The sequence below is a fragment of the Trachymyrmex septentrionalis genome, unplaced genomic scaffold, assembly GCF_001594115.1.
Source record: "Trachymyrmex septentrionalis isolate Tsep2-gDNA-1 unplaced genomic scaffold, Tsep1.0 scaffold25, whole genome shotgun sequence".
In the NCBI taxonomy this organism is placed as follows: domain Eukaryota; kingdom Metazoa; phylum Arthropoda; class Insecta; order Hymenoptera; family Formicidae; genus Trachymyrmex; species Trachymyrmex septentrionalis.
Window position 1 is genome coordinate 1,926,551 of NW_017305408.1, and position 25,068 is coordinate 1,951,618.

A 25,068-nucleotide genomic window follows, 5' to 3' on the forward strand; every position below is an offset into this window, starting at 1 on the left:
AATAGTATATATTATTATATATTACTATAATAGTAATATATACTATTTTTTATGTATAAAATTACAATAGCAAAACGGAGCAAAATTACTGAGTTTCTGTTTCATTGTATTTTCTTAAATTTTGTTCATCGATAAATGCTCGTTTCTACCAATGTAGATTAACTTTAATCTTAGTTCAACTTACTCTTCATCTTTTTCTGATTCTTAGAACTAGAAAAAAATAAAGAGTTAGTTGAACCGAGATTAAACTACATTGATAGAAACGGGTATAAGTAATCAATTTTACTTTAATATCCATTGATTATACACATCATTGTTGTCATTTGAAAAATTAAATTACTTCCGCAAAAATATTAAATAATAAAAGTTAGGTTCAATATTTAGCATGCTTTTTTATACGTCCTTAAAATGAATGTCTTCCGGACATTCTAAGAAAATAATAGTTGTTAGATTTTGTTGGTGATAACAGACTTACGCATTCGGTGTAAGACTCTTGTGATCACAAAAAATTCCTTATTATTGAGCGCCTTTCTGTTTGCTGATTGGAAAACTCGAAGTCTCATAGAAAATTCTCCCATAAGAATTAATCGATCGGACTATCGTTGTACTACTTGTGGAAACAGTGGGAAGGCTCGCGGAGATGTAAAACGGATGATCACCCTGATTGTTTTATATGGTTTTATATATAATTTACTTGGATACATATTCTAAGGTGTTCGTCGCGATACAATAGTGTGTCGTTATTATAACTGGTCTACAATTAGCAGCGGCAGCTTTCGGTTTCGTCTGGCACGGCAAAATATATAATTTGTTTCGTCTATCTACCCCCCTCCCCCTCCCCCTCCCACCCCTCGCCTCTACTTTCTCTGTCCGTTCTCTTAAGTCCTTCCCCAAACTTCGTCCCGAAGCGAACGCAATCGCGATGACCTTATGAGTAACCATTTAAAACCGTATTACAAGCATCGTCCATAGAAATACACATAGTCTATCGATAGCCCCCTCCCCCTCCCCCTCCCTCCCCCGGCCCTAAACGAGGTTCCTCCCCCGTCCGGCTCGACGTCGTCCTCGGCGCGGCTGCAAAAAGAAGCGCGATCAGGCGACAATTTGTGCGATAATTAAGTACAATCGACTGTCTATCCTCGCCAAGACCTGCAAAGCGACAACAAGACTTTCCAGGTGAAACTTATAGGAGAATACGACATTGAATAGAAAGTGTCCTGATCAGATTTGAAAATTGTAGCGTGGCATTTAACAAAGTTCAATTCATGGAGATTTTATGAAATTAAATATTAATCGTCGTAATCGAATAACACACATGGAAATTTAATTGCGTTGTTATTGTTATGGTCCTCTCTTTTTAGCCAACGAGTTCCGATTTTCGAAAAAACTTCTCAAATCGGAACTTGTACACAGTTGTTCTTGTTATAATCGTTTAAATGGCGTACGCTCATTGAGTTTAACCTGGAACGCCCTACAATATCGTGAATTTGAGCGTTTTGATCCTTCGCGACTTGGCGATATGAAATATCTGAAAGAGACATGCATGAGAGTCCAGTCTGTCTATCTCTCTTGTTCTTCGATTCTTGCATGTACTTGCTACCTCGAAAAAAAAATCTTCCAATTTGATTCCAGATCCTTGAACTCCATTCTCAGAATGTTCAGATAGATCCCAAAGTTTTGCCTTTCTTGAATTCCAAATTCCAAGAGTACACGGATTCTTAGAATCCGCCTCGCGGATCCTGGCGATGCTCCAGTCAATAGTGCGAATCTCCAAGATATAAATAAAGACATCCAGAAAGCGACGTTGTCTTGTCTTAGACGTCTCTCGGAGCGTTCTCCTTCAAGCTCGTATTTTGAATTCCCGCTGGCACTAAACGGGGTTTTTTGCTTTCGATCGTTCAATTAACGAGCGTCAAATGCGAACGGGAGATTGGCTAAACGCGCTCGAGCCGGCGAGCTAATTAGAAAAATGCGTACAAAATAGGAATGTGGCGTACGCTCGTTTTCTTACCCCAAAAAAAAAATGAAGGAAACGGGGGAAGCATAGCGCGGTAAAATTCTACACGTTGCTGAGAAACTAATAGATAATCGTCGAAAGACAATTTTTACTGGCCTCGGTATCGTTTCGTTGATCTGTCCCTTCCAGTCACAATTATTATTATTTTTTTTACGTTACTCAAATACGAAATAAATATATTTGCATTTCACGCAGAAAAAGAAGAAGACACAAGTAGGAGGTGTAACTAGAAAGAACAGATCTTTAATGAGATCGAATAATAAATTACATGTCGCCAAATCGTTAAGGAAATCGACTACTTTCGAATTTTTCAAAACATCCGTCGAGGAATTGATAAATGGGTTACTTCTGAACCTTTTTCAAACTAATTAAGTAATCTTCCCAGAGATAATACCGTGTGCTTCATCTCGCGGTAATCAAAAAGACCGCTACAGCGTTAGAAAATGCTCACTCCCTCGCTCGTCTTGGCACAGAAGTAACTTAATTATCTTATATCCTAAACATATCGACATGGACGGATTCCAGACGGCGCGAATGTAAACATTTACCATCTTAAATATCGACGGCACATCGATAACTTGCAATTGCATTTTTAAGTGTTCTCGAACATTTCTCGACGTTACTTTATCGATAGTACGTTTCTAAAGGGATATTGTAAACAGATATTCAATCCGCTCAGTTCTATATTTTTTCAACGGCCAGCTGTAAATTAAGAAATAAAGAAATTTTCATGAAGAAACTTATAATATAAATAGCTTTAATAATAATCTTAAAAAGTTACAATACTCCTCCTCGTTTGTCGACGTTGTACTGATCTACTACAATTAGCTCTAAAGCTGTAATTATTTAAAAATTATTGTTCAGGAAGTAACACTTCAACCGCGGTAAAGAAAAATTCAAGCAGCCTTGATGCAAGAAAAAGGAAGAAAAAGCGCACCGTCTCGAATCGCGATAGTCTAACACATATAGAATTATTATTTATACAATGATCCGTTCTTATCGTAATCGTTTTTTCGCGCCTGTCGCAAGGCGTGACTTATGTGTACATGAATTAGACTTACATTTACGCTTCATTTCGCTCTTTATTTATACATAAATATATATATTTATATAATATATGGCCGCTGTTTTTGTGCGATATCATGTTCAGCCTCCCTCTGCGACAGGAGATGCTATTCGCATAATAATACAATAAAAAGTATATCAATGATTTTTTTTCTTACAAGCTAATTTTCTTCGACTTATTAAAGATTGATCCATTCGAATTTTTTTAATTAATTGTAAATTTCTTGTTTGTATAAAGTCAGCCACATAATAATACTTAATAAGCTTCGCGTGTCATATATATATAATCTTTGTATAATTTTTTAACGTCTGAATTTCAATACTTTACTAAATTGTACAAAATTCTCTTAACAAATTAATTCAAGAAATGTTATATCCTTGAATATATGAACATTTTTTTAAAATTTTTTGTTCGTAATTTGATAACTATTAATTTGCCTTGATATTTCCAAAAAGAATTCAAAGTCACCAAGAAAGTAAAGATATCATTTAAAATATCTTTAGGTATATAATTTCATTTGTGTATACATCATATATAAATAAAATTATAACTTTACGATGACTTGATTTTTAATGAAGTATCAGAAGAGCAGATAATTCAGAGAGAAAAGTATGGATTAACAATACCAAAATGATCAAATTCATCATATTCGGCGAAAGTATCTGATGCTATTGTCTCTGTACTTCAAGACATGAAATGCAAGACGATCTATTTTCCTAATTGGAAAACAATGATATGACGAATATCCTCGAACTCTGTCCATTCGTAAAACTAACATACGTATAATCATAATCGGCGGAGGGCGGCGAACATGACGTTCTCGTTACGCAGAAAGATACACAAGCTTAAACGGGGCTAATTCGCGCCGAGGAAAGTACGAAAGTTACGTTTTCCAAAAAATTACGTCTACGTGGGTTTCTTTTTGTACAGTTGTTATAATGAAATAAATGATGATCGCGGTTGAAACGCTGATGAGCATGAAAGGATGATTGTGCACATCTCCAGCTCTCTCTTCCTTTTCTTTCCTCTCGGATACCAGATAGGAAACGCGAAAGAGCGCAGGCAGATGCTCTATCGTAGCAAAACGTTCTCTTTCTTTCTGTCTGCAAGTTTTGCACGAATTAGGTATCGCGAGCAATAAAACATTCACGTGACTCTCAATGCCCAGGATGATCCGTATCAACGTGGATACCGCAGCTGCTTCGCAACCAATCAATCTTATGTTCAAGATCATATAATCCTGTAATAGTGTTCGCCGAGAATATGATCAGATCATCGGTTTCTCCAATCGAAGATCTCAAGTATATCAAGCGTGAATCGAGCCTACATTGATCGGAACTGCCTAACTCGTATTCGTCGTAAATATATCATTGGTAAATAACATGAAAGTACGATAGCCACGCCAAAATCAGGTTGTTCCTGCCTGCTCTCTTTCTTGCTGAATGTTTCCTGCCGATCGACACGATTAAAAGAGCCCCTTCTTCTTGTTCTTCTTATCTTTACCGTCAACAGCCCTGAAAGGAGAATTTTTATATCAAGATTATTGTTTGCATCGCGCAAATCCTAGTTGTACACCGATCGACGCTTTCTGATAATCGGCATATGCGTGACACGAGATGTTCGATGAAGAGAGTGAGGACGAAAGAGGAAGTGATCTTGATGAAGTCTGGTGCAAGAATTTTCGTCCTCGATTATCTCCGTTTATATGATATCAGAAAGTTAAGTTCAATTAGCATAAAGAATAATTTAAAACACAGAAAACGCTGATGTATGCATGACAATTACACTAATCCTTTTCAAATTGCGTCTTTTTCATAATTACGTGAGAAATTCGCATGATCGTGAATATTTTAAAATGTCCAAAAATAATACGATTATATACGGATATATTATTTAATACACTTCTCTTTGTATTTCATAAGAAAAATTTATTGTACTTTTCTCTTTGCATGAACCCTACCTTAGATTTCGCGAAAAAAATTTGTTTATTTAATGCCTTATATTTCGCTACAGACATCCTAGAAAAATGTAAAAAATCGAGATCCGAAAACGTCGACAGTCTCAACAAAAAAATTTCTAGAGTGAGACGCGACTCGTAACATACCATTACGGAAAATTGTTATGCCTATTGTTATCGCCGGTTCGCAGACTGTAATGCAAAATAAATATCTTGCGAATGAAAAATCTATTCATGCGAAAACCATGCTTCGAACCCATCCTCTGTCCGCGATTAGGGAACAACATGCTGATCTCACGTGTGTATCCAGAAATCAAGTCCCGCGTTTCCGCTTCGTGCTTCGTTGCTTCTGATTTTTGTTTAACTCTCTTCCACGTTCGTCTTTTCCGCGGATACAAAGATACGAAGTCGTTTGCATTATACTTGATATTTGAACTCTCTCCGACGTTTTATATAAAACTGCAGATACATTTGCACATCGAGAGCACGTTATCATATCGTCATTTTAATTAAATAAAAGGTATCTCGGGGGAAAACGAGAGAAAAGAACAAGAAGGAAAAAAAAAACGCGAGTAAATTTTAAAAGACGTTCTGTTTGTTGAAAATCCGTTACTTACTCGCTACGATTCAAAGTTGAATTTGATGTGAAATGTTTTATGAAAAATTTTGCGTAAAATATTTTATGAAAAAATTAACTGTATAAAAAGCCGGAATTTAAAATGACGATATGTGATAAAAACTGTAAAAACATATTATATGCACATGGCAGACTATGAAACATAACCAAAAGCGATAAGGGAAAATTGTGTTCGTTTTTTCACGGATTTTCACACACTTTTAAAAAACATTTAATCATTTACTTCCCCTTTTTAAAATCCTATTTTAAAAGCAAGAATCGCAATTTTCCCTCGTCGCGTCGCAAACGTTTCGACAAGCTAAATAATCGCAACGAGAGGATTGAAAACGGTTAGTAACGGTTTTAGGTAAGCATTGCGTTTATTTGCAAGAGATAAAAAAAGATTATCAATTACGAAATTAACAATGTATAATTTGCGAGTGATTATTAGTAATAGGCGGTTATATCCTCTACCAAGCTGTCTCTGCTTCCTCTCTTTGGGATCGATTCTCCGCGATTCGGAGAGTCTCGCCAGTCCGACGAAACGAGACGTCAGATCGTGTGCGAGCGATCTAAATTACGAGCGTGTACCTTTGGGCAATTGCGAGCGATAAACAGGAAACGAATGTATAAGAGTACAAAATCAAACGGTACGAGACACCGACAGCTTGCTGAGAGTTTACAATCGACTTGAGACTTTACAAACCGCGAACTTACGAGATGGCCGTTTATGTCGACCCTTTACCGCGTGTCTCTCGTTTTCTTCGGTGATAAAAATATTCGTCGAACGTTGAACTTCTCTCGAGGCTCTTTTCGTGAGAGACAAGTCTGCAGGCCTGTTTTTTTTTTCCATACCCCAATTCTAAAGAATGACTAAAAGTGACAAATGAGTCAGTGTTGAAAAAAGTGACTCAATCATCAATTTTTAAGAGCAAGATTTTTTTTCGCTCTTCAAAATTAGATCCCACTCCAAAGATTTTAGAGAGCAGGACTTCTTGCACGATTTATGTACCTTTTGACTTTTTCTATCAGCTCAGTATCGTTTTATTGTCGTTGCATAGTTTTTTTTTATCACGTACACTCCAAATTTCTTACAGTGAAATCTCACTCCAAGAAAGTGAAAGTACAACCACCCTTAAAGAAAAAAAATGGAAATATTTCACTTCTTGAAAAAGTGACGATTTCCGCTCTTTTTCGAAAACTTACACTTCACTCCAAAAAAAGTGAGATTTCACTCTAAAAAGAGTAAAAATCGTTACTCTTTTTCCAGCTTTTTTTCAAGGATGGTTGCATTTTCGCTCTCTTGAAGTGAGATTTCACTGGAAGAAATTTGGAGTATATAACATTCGCGCAATGACAATATATCGACACTGTCATTAATTAAGAGTTACAGAATCGGGGTACTGAAATATAGAAAAAGAACAAGCCTCTCTTAGAGGACGAGGGAACTTTTCCAAGAGCTTTGTAATTCTCACAACGTTTTTCTACTGCGCTCTCGACAGACGGGTTGACTTACCTTCGCCAGGCCACGATATCTCGTGAAATATTATATATATATATATTGACCTGGCAAAAGTCGGGAATGCATGAAACGTGTGTGCAGCCCGTTTGTCGTGAGCAACGATACGGCCGTGCCTTTGTTAGCATCAACAATTCGAGAAACATTCCAACAAATAGCGGCACGAATACCTAAGTATGATCGGGAACGAACGTGACACGGATGTGTGATGCGGCAACCACACTGTTGGCAGGGAGAAGAAGAGGGGTCGATTATGGCACGCGATGCGGTAAAGGGTTAAAGTGTACATGTATGTGTGTATAACGTGTTGGATGTGAGTACAAAAAAATGACGCTCCTGCTCGAAGGCGAGTGACATACAATTTTGCGCCTCTTTACATACAAATCTCGAAGTTTATCAAAGTTGAAGTGCCAAAAATACGTTGCTAAATGTACATATCGTTAATATATATATATATACTTAGTAAGTCGTGTGCGCTGCGTATCGCCCAGACCGCGATTTACCGGAGCGCAAAAGCCCGAGACTCCGCATTTGCGTTTATGGTACGGCGATGAAAAACGCGCCGAGAAAATAGCGCACGAGACTGGCGTGTGCGAGTAACGAATCGCGCTTGAGATGTACATTGCGCGAAATACGTAATTCACAACGAAGGAATCTGGAATGAAAATGGTATCCGGGAAAACGAGGAAACCAGCCGAGACGAGTTTGCGTCGTGAGGGAAATTTGAAATAGAATTCGACTTAGCAACGGAAACTTTCTTAACTTTCTACGCCGAAACTTTCTTAACTTCAACCTTCAATGGCAAGTTCCTTTCAATTTGCGGTATTTCTCGTTCTTACGATTAATTTACTTCTACCGAGATACTGCAACTCGATTAAGTATCAACCCGAACTTCCGTCGAAGTGATGACTTGCCGTGATTTGCATTTCAAGCATTAAGTAAAATGTTTCTTAAAACCTAATTCGGCAAATGTATGTTAAACGGATGCCCGGTTAGAGATATACTCGCTAATTAAATATTCGCACGAGAAACTGACTTCAACTTCCAAGAATGCGACCGTCTGCCGCGCGATTTCCATGTCTTCCAGGATACTTCACTCCTCCTACTTTCTTCGGTTTTAATTAACGTTGAACGTACGCAATGTCTCCCGACGAGAGTCGTTGACATAACGATTAATTAACGCGCGAACGAAACGCGTCGACGGGTGAAGTGAATGCGAGGAGATCGAGTAGAAAATAGCAAACAGAGATTCACTGAATCACGCTTGTAAACGCATGTCTCATGTTGTGCAATGCCTTTACGGGACGCAAGAAATGTACAGTCACTTTGGATTACGATATGTATCGAATGGATTTAATGAGCGCACGCACACGCGTGTCGAGTAAGTGCAGCTTATCGCAACAAGCGGTATACAAAGTACCGTTTTATTATGTTTTCAGATCTATTTACTTCAAAATTTATAAAGCCTTTATCGAATATAATTGATTGAATTAGTAAATAAAAAAATTCATATAAAAACTGAAAAAATTAATTTGATAATTTTGTTAAAAATTTGAAGTGAAAAGACGAAAATAAACTGGTAACAAATCGAAGGTTATTGTAATAATCATTTAAGTGAAAAATAATTTAATTGAGAAACTTATGATTTCTGCTTTATAACAAATTCGTTTGGACGCACTGATGCATAATATTATATATATATACACATTGAATAAATCTGAATATAAAAGTAAAGTGTAAATATTATAAAATACATATTTTACTTAATAAAAGTGTATTGGGAATTTTACAATATAATCGTTTTTTACATTTTATATTGAACATCTTTCACGTCAGTCTATACGACGGCTTTATGTACATCAGTATGCAATGAGCATCTAATTCGCTATTAATCATTGCTAAGACAAGCGCTGGCAATGTTGTACAATTTACTGAAGTAAAATTGACGAACGGTTGAGATAGGCAGCACTTACTCTTCTCGAGTATGATAAGACCATCTTTCAACCCTTATTCAGGCGACCGACATTGCGCGTAACGTTTTCAAAAATAAACGACTTCCTTTTCTTATTATTTTGATTTGAGCCTGACTGACTAATCTAAATTATTTTGATTCCCACTCCTGTCAGTCCAAGGAAATATTCGTCGAGTGATACTGTCGCTACTAAGAGAGGGCAATCTCTGGATAAGGGTTGACAAAGGTCGAGCGCGAGGAGCGGTTGGCGCGGCAATCTCGGAGCGGATCTCGCTAGCGAGCGAGAGCGGTCTGGGAGACGGTCTCTATTAAGGGTGCTCAGGATGCTGTATGACAAGCTGTATCTGTGCGGGGCTCTCTTGAGGTGATTTGAAACTGGTGTGACGACGAAGGAGGCTGCTTATCCCTCGGGACCCCCTCAACGTACCCCCGCCGCCTCCAGATCCCTCGGAGGACATCGATCCCGTCCTAGATCAGGAGGATACCCCGATATGGTATACACACAAGAGAGACAAACAAACCGGACTTTTTTCTTTGCGAATGTACATCCGGTAGCAAGCCAATTTTTTATACATCTCGAATATAAAAAAAAAAAAACGCGCACGGACTTAAGGTGCACGGTCTACATGTACCATACCCGCGCGATTAGATCAATGGGACATTAAACGGTGCCCTGGAGAGCGCCGCCGACGTTCTTTGCACGATAAGTTTTCCGTTTTCTCTTTCGGATTTCGCGGGAACGATGCGGCAAACGTCGGTGGCGATTTAGCGCTGAATGTGTGCTTGTCAGCTCAATTAATATAAAAGAAAGATGTTTCTCCAAAGATATTTCTCGCCTTTCGATGTCTTTTTGAATAACAATTATGTTGCCTGGATTAAAAAGAAATGCTTAACGTTTAAATATTACATTTAATAATAATATAATGTCTAATTATGAATTAAAATTATACAGCCTCATTCAGCGTTAAATTCACGATAATGATACGAATGGAAGTCATAATACATGTGCGGACAATATGACGTGAATATAAACTGTAAAATAAAATTCGTTCGGCGATGATAATCTTAAGAGTTGAATCGATAATAATTATTATTCCGTTATTAGTGCAAGCTTCGTAAAAGTGATCGGGATGTAAAGGATCTTAAATGTCAAGCGTGAATGGAATGTATTGCGGTGCAACAACTATCAAATTGTACATCAAAATCTAAACACGTATCAGCGACTACGAAATACTATAGCGAGAGCAAACTATATACTGTACAATATGTACTTACTATCGTATCTTTCCTTTATCTATGAATTTCTCTTCGACTTTTTGATAAAAATATCTTACTTCAAAAATGATTCATAAACTAAAGCTATTTTAAGTTCAATTAAAGTGAAGGGTGAAGTATTACAGTCTTAATTTAGGAAATTTTATTCAATATATATAATATAGATACTAAATAGCTTCCGTAATGTGATCCCATTATGACTTCGTCACGGCAAACTCGATGCCATTTTTGATAAACGATCTCTGTAGCCAGAAGAAGATACGGTGGTGAAGAACATAGTGTACAAGAAAGCTATTAAGCTGCGTCAGACTCTAATTGCGCCGAATGCTTTTTGCGCCAGTCAAATCGGATGTCTAAACAACTCCGAGAACCATACTAAATCACCAGCGGCTAAGCATCAAGCGATATATAACTGCTTCGTATATCGTTCGCAACCTGGTTAGCGATTAAAATAAAATAAAAAAAATCAGAATAAGCTGAATATAAAAATAAAAAATATATCTAAAGACGTTTCTAACAAAAAAATTTCGTGCAAAAAATAACGATATACTTTTCTTAAGATACAACGGAAAAATAAACGTATGAGAATGCAAAAAAAAAAACACATCTTGTCGTTTTCGTCGGTGCTACTTACTCTTTCGAATTCGCTTCTAAGCTGCGTCTACGTAATTCTTCAATACTGTGTCCGGTCTGCTGTTCCCAAGCAGTTTTCTCCGCCTCGAACGCTCGTCTCTTCTCCTCCAATTCCCGCACTTGCTGCTCCAACGAGCGTCGCATTTGTTCGTGCCTTCTCTGCAACTATTTACGGATTTCCCATATCCCAACGTTAGTACTACTCAGACAATTACGTTTCGCCGAATGTAAAAACACCACGTAAGACAAAAATTTGCGTCGATTGAGAATAATTTTATGTCAAAACTAAAAAGGATCTCGATTGAATAAGGAGTTACTTTCTTAAATGCTACATTTATTATCAATTAAATAACTAATGATCCGAACGAATTTTTACCAATCTCGACTTAAATTACAAAATAATAAAAAAAAGATAACATCGGTGGCACACTTCACTTACATCCGTCTCGGAATCCTTCAACTTCTGTCTCTTTTCGCGAACTTTCATCTCGAAAACTTGCTCCATCTCCGTTTCCATTTTCTTCATCTTGTTATCATGTTCACGTTTCTCCTCTTCCAGCTGCGCCAACGGGTTCCTAAAAAGATTCAAATAAATTCAACCTAAAATGTATGAACCGATGAAATACCGAATATCGTACTGTCGAAATACAGATACAGAATGACGCGTGTGACATTCAGGTACTCTCGGAGCACATAGCTAATATTGAGCGCACTACTATTTAATATTTCGTATAAAATCTCGTTAGCTCTTTGCATGCACTTCAGAATTTTGTTTTTTGTATTCTAAAGACGAACTTTCGGTCCTTCAAGAAACATTATAAAAGTTCTTAGTTAATTAATACAATTAGTAAAACAGATAGTATCGTATATATTAATATAGAAATAATTATTAACATAACCAACATGAATTGGCGGATCATTAGGAGTAAATAATTACGTAATATTGCAAAGAGATAAGAGTAGATATTAACAGATATGACAACAACGTAAAAAAGTTACACGTCCAGTATGATGAATATTCCGAGAAATAGAGACACACGTATTTTCCATAAATGTACTCTTTATCGCGAGAGATAGCTAAAAAATAACAATAGAAAAATTATTCTAATAGCGCGATAGAATAGATAATTTATTGGTAATAAGCTTATATAAGTGCTTTGAGACCGTAATCAGGTTGGACTAAGCTAACTGGAGCTCGGATTTGCATCGAAACGATATTACGCAAATTACAGATGATAATTGGTGCATTACTGTATCATTACAATTAAAACATTACCCCAATTCTGCGAGATCCGATTACATTCCGGACATTTGTTGTGAGATTTGTGCAAAATATCATCTCAATGCGGAAATATATGATTTTACATCTATATCACGTTCAAAGAGTTTATAATATAATATGAGAGCATTTTATAAATTACCAATATATTCTTATCATCGATTTGCAATATTAATTCATTTTTATACACGATGTAAATCAGAGCTCTTATACAGAAGCCACAACACATTTATAGGTGTTATAAAAGATATTACAAAAGTAAGTAGATACATTTCTTCTATATGTAAGGGAACTACTTGTTTGTGCCAAGTACTAATGCAAAAGTAAACGCACATAAATATAAAGGCGTCAAGCAAATATAAATTGTGTTACATTCTCAATATGGAAAATCTAATCTATCAATTATTCTCTTTTTAAACAGCGTACAAATAATTTGCATCGGGTATTATTGCAGAGGGCTCACTGGGCATATCAAATGTAAGCTAGAGAGCATTTGAACGATCTCGCGCAAAAAATAAATCAGAGAACATGCATCTTAATTTTGTAATTATATATATAATGCAGCAAAAATACAGAGTCGAAAGAAAATACATGACTTATATAAATTATAAGCTGAAATAATTAAATTAATATTTTAATTTAGTTATTTACCTTGAAAACCAATTAAATTACGGATTTAAGGCGTACGAAGTCTTATTCATTAAATTGTTTTTTATTAATTTTTCCGCTTTCAATTTTGTGATACTCTGCACAGTGAATCCTCCCAGATTGGAAGATTATAGGGATAGTCTCGAAACTCGACAAGGCTTGTGCACACAAAACCATAGTATATCTTTTTGAGCCTTATTAAAGGACTTACCACACCGTCATGAAACTGTTCATCACTCCTGGAGGGCACAAACTGACCAATAAGAAATTCAACATTAAAATTCGCACGGGCGACACGCTGTCGAAGGGTTGGTTGGTTCGTTCCTTCCGCTCCTTCGGCAGCGTTCTCGTGTCTAGTCTACGGATACAGATCCCGCTCGCGCGATCGAGATACGCTAAGATAATTCGAGCGCGAGTCACTGGGGCCTTTGATAGTTTGCATGCACAACCTTTCTCTGAATTTTCTTCAGGACCATAAAAAAGAATGAAAAGACAGAAACACACCGTGTGGTACAAGCATGTTTCGTACATTACACGCAATCGACTCGCAAGAACCACAGCGTTATATTATTGGTGATACTGAAGCTCGAAATAAATAATCATCTCATCACGCATACACAGTCGAGTGCTTCGCCGAGACACACACCGCGTGCTCAAATCAAACTCAACGAAACAAACAACCTTGCTCGTGTTTCGAACAGAAAAAGCGAGCGTCGTAACAGCGGACCCGACTAAAGGAGATAAGTAGTTGTCGCGTCATCTTTATCACATCCGGTAATAATATTAATATTGCGCCACTGGGGCAGGTGAATTAATAAATTGAGCCGCATTATGCGCATGAGACTAAACGGCTGTTTTATTAAAAGATATTTTCGAGGCTGCAGTTTTTATCATTTGATTCTAGCGATGAATGATCGAATTGATTTAATTTAAGAAGATAAATAATTTAGCTATTTTTTTCTGTTAATCTATTTTTTTCTTTTCTATTAACCTTTTTTTATTAATTATGACGCTCGATTTGTCTATTTCGATAAGACAAGACACATCTACTTTTCGACAAAACTATTCTAGTACAGTAATAAAATATATAAAGAGAAATCGTACGGATGTACTTACTTATTCGAGGCCTTTGTCGGTTTGCCGTCTACGCCTAGACCGGCCAGGGTGCGACACCTGAAGTTCTCGTAGTGTACATTGTTCGTCACGTCTTTTAAATCCTGCACGTGCGTCCTTACTACCATGTTTCGGAGCGCAATGAAGTCGCAATGTTCCAGATTCTCAACTACGTAAAGAAATAAAATAGGAATGGATTATAAAAAACGATACCTCGTTTGCATGGAGGAAAAATATGCGTTAATCATATTTCTAATATTCAAATGATCTTACTTATCTACTATTTTACATACTACTTATTTCATATTCATATAAATAGTATAAAAATGCGCAAAGATATACCAAAAATAAAATTATGTATAGCTAAATAAAAAAAACTTTAAAACATAAAAACTAGCTTGACTCTAGTTCTGTAGTTATTTAAATGATAACTTTTGTCCAGTATAAAATTTCGCGCGACCATTTCGATTCAATGATCCATGCATACCTTCTGCAATTCCCCATGGATATTTTCTTCCTCGTATTTTCTTCCCGTCGTGTTCAATAACTGTATTCGCTCCCACGACTGCGAATGGCACTCTGTCTCTTAATAATTTATGGAGTTTGGTGTCCTCTTCTTCTTCGACCTCTGGAAACTCATAGATCTTTATTTTGTGTTGTGCAATCTCGTTCAAGATCTGGAAAACGAAACAACGATTAAATTAATAATTTAGAAAAAAAATATACAAACAAGTACAGATGATTTATTGGATTGCTATTACATACTTTATTATTTTTATATGAGATTTACGTGAGAAAAAGTTTCTTAAAGATTACATTTCTGTTTCCTGTATTTTTCAATATAGCAAATTCTTTTCTTTTTCTTTAAAATTGTAGTATATTATAAATAAATCGTACCTGTTTCTTGAAGTGTGCGCATTCATCCGGCGTCATGGTGTCCGCCTTGGCAATAACAGGTATGATATTAACTTTGTCGTGGAGACGCTGCATGAACTCCACATCGAGCGGCTTCAATCCGTGACCAGAGGGCGCGACGAAGTAGAGACAGCAATGCACCCGACTGTCTGGAATCTGCCGTCTTGTCACGCGGGATTCTGCATTGAGGAATTCCTCGTATTTCGACTCGATGTAGTCTATTACTGGCACCCAACTAAATAGAGAAACAAAAAAGGTGTTATTCACATAAATTTTAAAAGTCCAAAAACGAATACATATGGGATTTAAATGTGTCGGAAGCTTTCAACTGCTTCGTCAGATTATTACCAGTTACTGTTGTCCACAGCATCTCCGAAACCAGGCGTATCGACGACCGTGAGGGTGAGATTTACACCCTTTTCCTTCAACAGCACTTTGCTAGTTTCCACGGCAACCGTTTTTTTTATCCTGAGGCTGGGTCCGGGATATTCGGCACTATATATATCTGCCAGGAACATGGAGTTAATCAAGGTGGATTTACCGAGACCCGATTCCCCTATAAAAATATAAAAAGTTTAGTATGTTTTGATAGATATACGTAATCTTGAGATAATTCAATTTGTGGGACTTTTTTAAAAATTGAGTAATAGAGTTTAACGCAAATTGTACAATTACAGTAAAATACATATTTTAATTACTAAAACAATTTGATTAAACATTTGCGGAAACGTACAATTTACAGTTTTAATTATAGGAATATTCTAAAAGATATATATTAATCGTGCAATATTTTAGTTGAAATATTTCAGTTGAATGACTTCTTTTCAAATATATTCTTTTGAATATTGTTTCATAAATACTTTCTGTACGCAAAAAGAGAACTGTTTAATTCTCAAAAACAACTTCCTAGCTAATATCCCGTCATAACGATCATTAATCTCAGTCCAAATATTTATGGTCGACATTTCTAGGATGTCTGCATCCAATGGATTCGCGGTCAAATATATTCGATGACGGTATCCGAAACATAATGAGATAAAATAAACGCCGTGACCTCTTAATGCGCAAACCTTGAACCAGGCGAAGTGCCGCGCCTACGCCTTCAGCCAAGGGTAAGCTCTTGAATTGTGTGTGTTCTCTATTTACGGAGGAACGGCTCCGCTTATACGCGGGCTAATAATAGCCCCTGCACGCAGCAGACCACGCTCTCAAATTTCTCCAGACCCAATGACACTCTTTCACACCCGCGTGCATGCGCTTCGTTCAAGATCGACAGCACTTTAATCAGTACTTTTGTCACCATCTCCTCCTCGAACTCCCAGCTGAATTCTTAAAGTGTTTTCTATGCCAATGTTGCGTACATATTTCCAGATCGACATCATTTTATTTTATAAAAGCATTTATCATTCGTTCATAAGGAATATAGATAATTAAACAAATGTGACATATCCATACGTTAAGTGCCTTCAATTATTAAGGCTCCTCCGTCATGCAGTTAAGAAAACCGGAGCTAAGTAATAAATCTAAGCAGAGAGAAAAAAATACAGACTGCAATTAATAATTTATAGCCTTTTTCAATCGGCGAAGTAGTTACGCGATGCGTTATTACAGCAAATTGGCCGTTTCGAGTGTGCACGACGGTAATTCATAATAAACAATAACCGAGGTCAACGTAGAGAGAAGATTCGACGGTCGACGAAGGTCGAAATCAAACGTGTTCTGCGGATGAACATCCTCGCGTGTGAGAACCGCTGAACCTCGGCGACAGCCTTGATCCAACAAGCGAGGAAAGAAGTAAACGAAAGAGAAAGAGAAGAACTCGCACGTGCTCGGCAGATGAGAGGTTGCATCGCGAGATGATATTCCTGACGAAATGGGAATACCGCTGCAACTACCGAAGAAACGGATCCCTTTGTCTTTTACCCAGGCCAGTTCTCGCGAGACAGACGACCGTTGTTCTTCCGCTGCCGCATAATAGGGCATTTTAATGTCCAGCTCCCCGTGAAGTGAGATCGCGTTTCTCACCGCAAACAGAAATTCGACCTCGACGATAGACTTCGCGGCGCTTCCATGGGCTGCGATTACTCCTTATCGATTCGGCGTTGCTTTAACAAAGTGCTCATGCACGTTTCCATATTTTATATAAACGTAAATATTCATTGATTTATCTCTCGAAATAGTAGTTTCTTAATAGTTACAGCTAGGTTACAACTGAATTATTTTAAAACAACGAATTTACATTAATTCTAATATATTAAAAATTGTTTATATTAGCCCTTTAACGCTCTACACTACGGGAAAACACACTTGGCATACCCAACATAATTCAATTACTTATAACTTATAGCATAAAAATGAAATAAACAATGTTTTTTTAAATTAGACATTAAGGAACATAATGATATCAAACAAATATATGTATTTTTATTAACAAAAGTTATAAGCAATGGGAAAAACATTGGAAAACCATTAGGAAAAAAGTCAAGTATGTCGAAAAAGTGTGTTAAGAATTAAAAAATGTGACTGTTAATTACTTGTACAATTTATGTGAAAATAATTTCATCGCGCAAACGACCTGTCCCAATTTTCACTACAAACTATACCGAACTATTACCGACCTACGACCATGAGCGTGAATTCGAAGCCCTTCTTTACGGCTTTCCTGTACACCTGGTTAGGGAGATTCACGAAGCCGACGTAGCCGTCGAGCTCCTTGGGCTTCGTAGGCGGCGTAGGTCGCGCATGGTGCAGCAGACTGGTCTCCTTGTTACTGTCCTCCTTGGAAGAAATCGCGGTACGTGCCGACTCACGCCTGTTGCTATCTTCCGAGGCATCATTCGTGATCGCCGTTGTCACCGCCGTGGACGGTAGCCGCGACTTTGCGTTGACCCCGGTCAGGGCCCCACTCGAATACACTGGCGCCGTGTTAGGAGACGTGAGGCTACTGGCTGTCGTGGTGTTCGCCACCGAATTGTTCATCTGAGACCCAGGGCTCTGTGTCGGAGGCTGCGGTGGCGGTACCGACGGCACTGACGGTGACGAGATTAAACCCGTGCCGTCGCCTTTGAAAAACAGTTCACGCTTCGTCTGGATCTGCAAAAAAAAAAAGGAGAATAATCATTGATTTTGGTTATGCCTATATTACGTTTATCGGGTATTTGAATTTCTCGGGAATTTGAACAATTTAATAATACAGCCAATAAATTTTTATAGCGAAAAAGAAGCTGTTCCTTTTTAATTGCTTCAATTAAGATTTTCATTCAAAATTCCCAGTAAGTTGTATCGTGAATTGAACATTTTATTCGAGCTTGAAGCCGAAGAGACAAGTCTCTTTGATAATCTAATAATAGCCTAGTAATAATAAAAAAAAATTGTAATAACATGCGTTTTTTGTTTAATTATTTGAACAAAATTTATTATTATTATTGAGGAATAGGATTATGGTTTCATTATCCTCGTTTTCATTTCCGATTCGGTTGAGTGCGAACAAGGACGAGACGTGTCTGCGTTTTATGCTTTCAAGACTTGCCGGGAAAGGCCAACATTGTTCCGCGATACAACTACCAGCAAATACCGCGATTCCGCGTGTTACTTCGACCGTGACATGTCCGTATACGCGAAATGCAGGTAAACTCGTGAAAGAGCACCGTGAGGCGATAAAATCGCATCGCCGTGGAAGAGCGATCGATATTGCCAGCCGACGACGGTAGCGCGGCTTCCGCTATAACTACAGTCTTATACACTTCCGGCCGGAAGTGGCCGGAGTGCTAAACATCGACCGTTATTCGAAGGACAGCAAAGTTGCCGCAATGACCAGCGAGACAATCTTTTCTTCGTGGACTGCTTTTGGACACAAAAAAAGAAGCGGTTTATATTCTCAAGACTATGGAAAAAGAAGTATTCATTGATTACAGCTTCGTTATTAAGTATCAGTTAGAACCTTTTACTCCAAGTTTATTATTTAATATATCTGAGTATACAAATAAATAAATGAGTAAATAATAACTGAGGAAAGGGTGAATATTCAGTCGAGGCTGAACTTTAGTGTCTGATATTGTTAAATTCTAAATACATCTGTAAATTGTGTAAACTGTACGTCATTTATTGTTGGTCTTAAAACGCAATCATAAACGAAGTAATAATATCACAATTGATTGTCAATTTGATATAAGCTCTGAAAATATCTGTAAAGAATTTTTTGTTAAAAAATGTTACCACCGTCACAGGAAATCTAATCTATTTTGATATATTTATATTAAAGAGAATTAATCGTTGAAAGAAAACAAACTTGTTAGTAAAAGTTATGGCGGAAAGTATTTTAATTCTCCGAGTCGAATCACACATAATCAAGTGTCCCTGTAACAATAAGTATTCCGGTTGCCTTATGCAATTCGGAAAGGTGATTGGCCGTCTAAGTGACGATCGTTTAGCGTTTCGAGTCATATAAGGGTACAGGAAACCGCGGTGCACGCCGTGCGTTCCGTTACACTTGGGAGCCGATCGTGGAATACGAATGAATCAGATAATCTTTGCGTACACACGTGGCGACTCATAAACACAGCGTGCGTAAGGTCAAGGCAGAGAAAAGACAGTCGTCCATCTTCGTCGCGTCATTAAGAGAGTTCCCGCTAATGAACCTGAATCAGTCGGTTCAACAGCTCCTTCGCTTTGGCCAGTGTTTATCTGAATTTTTACCGAGTCGTTGTTGTTAACTGGAAAAATTACATTTCGCGCAATTTATGCAATGCTCGTTTTTCGCTTATTATTTGACTCCCTGTGTAATCAGCTAGTTCTCGCATATAATGTAGCTTATAATGGAAAAGCTACGGAAAAGCTGACATAAACACTCGATAATGGATTTTTGACTACGATACATCAAAGGTGCTCGCAGATTCACAAAAAGTTTTCCACTTTTGATGAAAAAATGACACTATAGCTCTAAAACTATACTACACTTTATTATCGAACTTTGTGTCTATGACAGCTTCGTGTCTATGGCACCACATTATAAGCTACATTTATACGTGGAAATTAATTCATTTCACCGGAACTCAATTTTATATATATGTATATATACATATATAAATATAAAAAATTTATCTTAATAGTCCTTATTTTTAATATTTGAATTGTTAATTCTATTGAGCCGTTTGATAGATTTATTTGTAATTGTTATATTATAATTAGCAAATCCTTTATTTCCGTTTATATCATGTTGTTGTAAAATAATTCTCCTCTCATCGAAATACAGAGTTTTATAACCATTATCTCGGAACAAGTAGCGACAGGAATGAATGTCGCACAGAAAGGTTCTTGTCCTCTGAGCGAAATCTCACACGTTGAAGAAATCTGAGCCAGATGAGGAGGATTACCGTGCCGAACACGAGGCGCGTAAATCCCGATAGATACGAGAAGAGATCCTCGCCCTCGAAAAGCGCGAAGGCTCCTCGCTTATCGGTACGCCTCGCCGAGTCAACGTACGAACGATTGCGCTTTAAAAGCATTTCACGCATACACGGGGAACGCGGCGGGCGAGCGAACAGAGTGTAGCGTGTTATTAAAGTTGCAGTTTAAAGCGCTGCAACTTTGTTGCAGTCGGATAAGCCTCCAGCCGTCGGCGAAATCCATCATGGATTAACGAAAAACTATACACGGAAACGAACGATGTCTCTAGAGTCTAGCACATCCTTCTCGGCTGTACAGTGACAATACAGTCCTAAAGATACGAGTGCTTTGTTGCCAATCGATAAGATAACGGCGTAAAAATCAACCACTATCTTTAGAGCCATTCGATATATGAACGGAATATGGGAAAACCGACACGCGATGTCGCAAAGCTTCATGCTCCTCTTTTAAAATTTTTAACGAGCGTACTTAATGGACTCCGGAAAGAGACGATTTCGTCACATCCGTTTCTTTCGGAGAGGCAACAGTGGATGCTTTCCGGCAAGAGACGCTAATGACACGGTGCAAGGCAGCGAATCATTTCATCCTTGTTAAACATCGGCAAATAACAAGGACGAAGTAATTCACTGTGTGTTACACTGTGTCAACTGCTGGTGTTTTACGACAAGGAACGCAGTGTAATACAGTGAATCTTTTCATCCTTGTTAAACGTTGGCAAATAACAAGAACGAAGTAATTCACTGTGTTACACTGTGCCAACCGCTAATGTTTTTTCCAATAAGAAGCACAGTGTAGTACAGTGAATCTTTTCATCCTTGTTAAACGTTGGCAAATAACAAAAGGACAAAGTAATTCACTGCCAATTGCTGGTGTTATCCAGCAAGAGACAGTGTAACGCACTCTTTAAATCTCGTGGAGTGAAATCTCACTCGAAGAGACTCAAAATTTAATCTGTCTTGAAAAAAAAAAAAAAGTAAAAGTACGGCTGCTCTTGTTACAGAGAGTGGCAGATTTTAATTTTTTCTTTTTTTTTAGTGAGATTTACTCTTTTGAAATAAAATCCTCTTCAAAGGAGTCTCAATTCTTTTTTGAAGTGAAGCTCCATCTACCCTGGACCTCTATTACACTCCAAAAAGGGGATTGAGATTTCACTCCTTCGGAATGAATCTCATTTCAAAACGGTAAATCTCACTCTAAAAGGGGCGAAAATCTACCACTCTTGAACAAGAGTATTATTGCAGTATCTTTTTTCAAGACAGGCTAAATTTTCAGTCTCTTCGAGTGAGATTACACTCCACGAGATTTCGAGACCAGCGATCATTTCATCCTCGTTTAACAGTGGCAAACAACAAGGATGTAACGACTCAGTGTGTTATATTATGTAATCTGCTTTGTTGAAAGTATCTCTTTGTTGAAAAGCATCCAGTATTATAACAATTGTTATTTGCACTTTGCTTTCGACGTCCAGAGTAAAGTGTTGATTCGCGTGCGTTGCTCGCAGGCAAGACTCGGCGACTGCGAGAGAGCCACTCTCTGCACCCGTCGCTCGTAGTTATTGTTTTTCGCCGTCGAGAAAGGATGACATAGTGCACTGGAACTCCCCCTCTGGGGAAGGTGCGACGGCGAGTTTGTATTCGCTTGGCGTTGCCTCTCTCGCGTACACAAAGTGACTCTGGAAATCGACGAGGGACCGTACGGTTCATCCACAACAACAGAAAACCGGTCCCGCCGCGTGCGATGCAGCATCATTCCAGGAGTAAAAAGCTCGCAGAGAGCCTTTCGAAGAGCGGCCGTGTCTTACGGGAAAGATGTACATGAAAAAAAAAAAAAAAAGGAGAGAAGAGAGTAAGATGACCCGATTCCGCGATTCCAGCACACCCGAAGATATTCGACGAAAGACGCCGGGGAGACTCGCGTAGAAAAGAGATTCAACTGTAATTAATGATAAAGTTAACAAACTGTGATCTTGATAAATTTCCCGGAACCCATAACTGACATGTTTACCTTACTTAAAAATTACACGTAATATACAGTAGTTGAGGAAAAAATAACTACTCCTTCGCATGTTTACAATAAAATGAGATGCATATAGGATGAAATAAAAAATTCTTGCGCGGTAAATCAATATCTCTAAAATTGCGATGAGACAATTTTTATGGAAGCACGTGAAGTAAAAGTTCAAAGAGTAAATATAAAAACCTATAGAATATTGAAAGGCAACCGACTCCACTGAGGAATCTCTCTGTTTCTCTGTATCTACAAAGCAAGATGGGAGCTTTAAACACATTTCGCGCAAAAACAAAGTTCTCGCGGAGAAGCAGAAAATACATTTGCTCTTTCTCCGGCTACCGCTACAATTTTAATCGAACGGCGTTCAGCAGAGAAAACTGATCGGTGAGTGCTCAGTGATTCGTAAAAAATATTTTGTATTTTGTTAGAAACAGTTCGCTCAAGTCCTTGTTAAAATTTTGTGTTGAATTTTTATCATATTCGAGTTAATTTAAAACGTAAATTCTAAGACAAATAAATAAAGTATGTATCGATGGAACATATCATAAATGTTAATTTCACTGAAAAAAATATGCTTCCACAGTTTGCTCACAAATTGTGTCAGTATTATTTTCTTTGTGCTTATTTTTTTCATTTTGCTACATACAATAATATTTGTATTACTTTTTAACATGTACATCTTGTATTAAATGAATGATAAAAATGTGAAAGATAAGTTTACAACGCAAAATGTGTTAAATTTAACACAAAAATTTAACTGTTTTCTTTCATACAATTGGCACCTGCTCTTTTAATTCTTGGCCGGATCCAAAGTGTGGGAACCAATCAGTGTTAAGGAATCACTGAGCGCTCACCGATCAGTTTTCTCTGCTCAACGTAACCATTCTCGGCCTCATTATCTTCGAACTCGCGACCCACAGAGACGTCTTTCATCCCCCCACGTGATCCAACTTTGGTTCCCAGGCTTGGGAACCCCTGTTGCAGGTCAATACTCTCTCGGCGAGGTTCGCCACCACCACCAGGCACCACCACCGCCGCTGGGTGGCGAGTCATCGTCGTCGTGGTGACTCGATTAAATCGATTCCGTGGAAAATGCATCGCGGCCGCGCCACGGCCGACGCTTTTGTCTCGGTAAGCTCTTCTCGAGTACGAGACGATCGAGCCCTCTTCTGTAGAAAGGAGTTGCCGAGCGTCGCCTCCTTTCTCATCTTCTTCCGAGTCTCCGCCAGCTGAGATTGGACACACCGGACCGTCGCTCTCGATGATCGTCCACCGGCGAATGAACTTTCACCTTAAGGACCGCGTTATGCTCGCAACTCTGGCACGTGCTCGATCCGCTTTCGAGAGGGACGACGTCTGAGAATTGAGATTCTTTCGCACAAAGCGCCGTGAGAAAGGAGGACAGGCGCGGATAACGAGTACGGTATTCATTAATGAATTCCTTTTGATGAAAGTTCCAGCAGGGGATCTATAATAAGTACACTCATTATACATTTTCAATAAGCGGATACAAAACGTGCTTACGCAATCTACGTGTTCCACGTGCGGTCGGTGAATTTCTTAAGTGGCGCTTGCGTATTTTTAAGTAATTATACTTTTATTAAACCCTTGACTTCGTTTTATTTTTTGGAATTAATTAATTAAAAGGACTTATGGCAACGTTCGTACAACAAAGACCCGCCAAGCCATTCTTTTAATAACGAGCTTGCTATTATACGGGCGGGAAATACGTAAGCCATGCTAATTGTCGAACGGGAACAAGCACGTGAGCGTACTCGAGCGAGGCTGATAAATGATAACACCTACATTTAACGCCTACATTAATATGCGCGATGTGGTCAGACTAAATTGTATCGCGTACAAATTGCAATCAATTGATATAATATGATTATGGTGACCATATTGTTTGAGAGAAAATGAAGGACACAAATCTGAAAATTTTAGGACTTTACTCCTAAATATTTTCAAATTAAATTTGTAATTGTCTGCAGTCTGCGCACTAATTTCTAAGATTTTCTTGCGCAGTTATACTCCCTCCGAAATAACTCTCAAATCGTCATAACACATCAAAATGACGTTAGAATAAGCTGCAGATTTGATTATTAAAAGTCACTTTTCAATCACGACTTATTTTGACGTCATTTACACGTTATAATATAACCTTTGTTGTTCTTGGGCCAATATTGTTCTTGCATAAAATTAAATTCGTCGATAGTTTCAGGTAAAAATTCGTCCATTGGTACATTAAAATTAATTAGACAGAAATTTTCTGTAATAATTATTAAAATTGACTTTTGAAAAAATAAACAAATCTAAAGGATAGCTAGTTAAAAAGGACTGCGTATGTAATTCGTATATAATCGTCGTTTATCCAATAAACAAATATATAATTATATAGTAAAGTAACATATCAATAAGCAACGCGTTATGGTAAAATACTGAATATGTAAAAAAGCTAGCAAAATTTTGCCAATTTCGCTTCTGCAATTCTTCCATTGAACAACGTCGTTTCGGCGTGGTAAAAGGGCTCTCGTAAATTTCGCCGTGTTACAGAGATTACTCGTGTAAGGCGAATGTAGGCGCACTCATAAAATTCCAGCGAACGGCTTCCTCTTTTCTCTCTCTATCTGCCGAGTTAGCCG

General features: G+C 37.8%; 1 protein-coding gene across 9 annotated transcripts in view; it reads right to left on the reverse strand.

The window, feature by feature from the left end:
* Window positions 1–3,693: 3,693 nt before the first annotated feature.
* The window catches only part of LOC108748968 (septin-7), a 44,576-nt gene continuing 23,201 nt past the window's right edge, over window positions 3,694–25,068 (reverse strand). For 7 of the 9 annotated variants that reach the window (XM_018487418.1, XM_018487420.1, XM_018487419.1 and 4 more), the window contains 8 exons: window positions 17,629–18,103; window positions 15,359–15,566; window positions 14,993–15,245; window positions 14,583–14,772; window positions 14,099–14,264; window positions 11,495–11,630; window positions 11,057–11,220; window positions 9,024–9,615 (listed from right to left, as the gene is read on the reverse strand). In XM_018487418.1, the coding sequence (XP_018342920.1) occupies window positions 9,456–9,615; window positions 11,057–11,220; window positions 11,495–11,630; window positions 14,099–14,264; window positions 14,583–14,772; window positions 14,993–15,245; window positions 15,359–15,566; window positions 17,629–18,103 (1,752 nt within the window). In that variant the 3' untranslated portion in view covers window positions 9,024–9,455. Of the gene's footprint in view, window positions 4,598–9,023; window positions 9,616–11,056; window positions 11,221–11,494; window positions 11,631–14,098; window positions 14,265–14,582; window positions 14,773–14,992; window positions 15,246–15,358; window positions 15,567–17,628; window positions 18,104–21,866; window positions 21,917–25,068 lie in introns of those variants that run through there. The other 2 variants (XM_018487421.1, XM_018487416.1) reach the window with 2 other exon arrangements.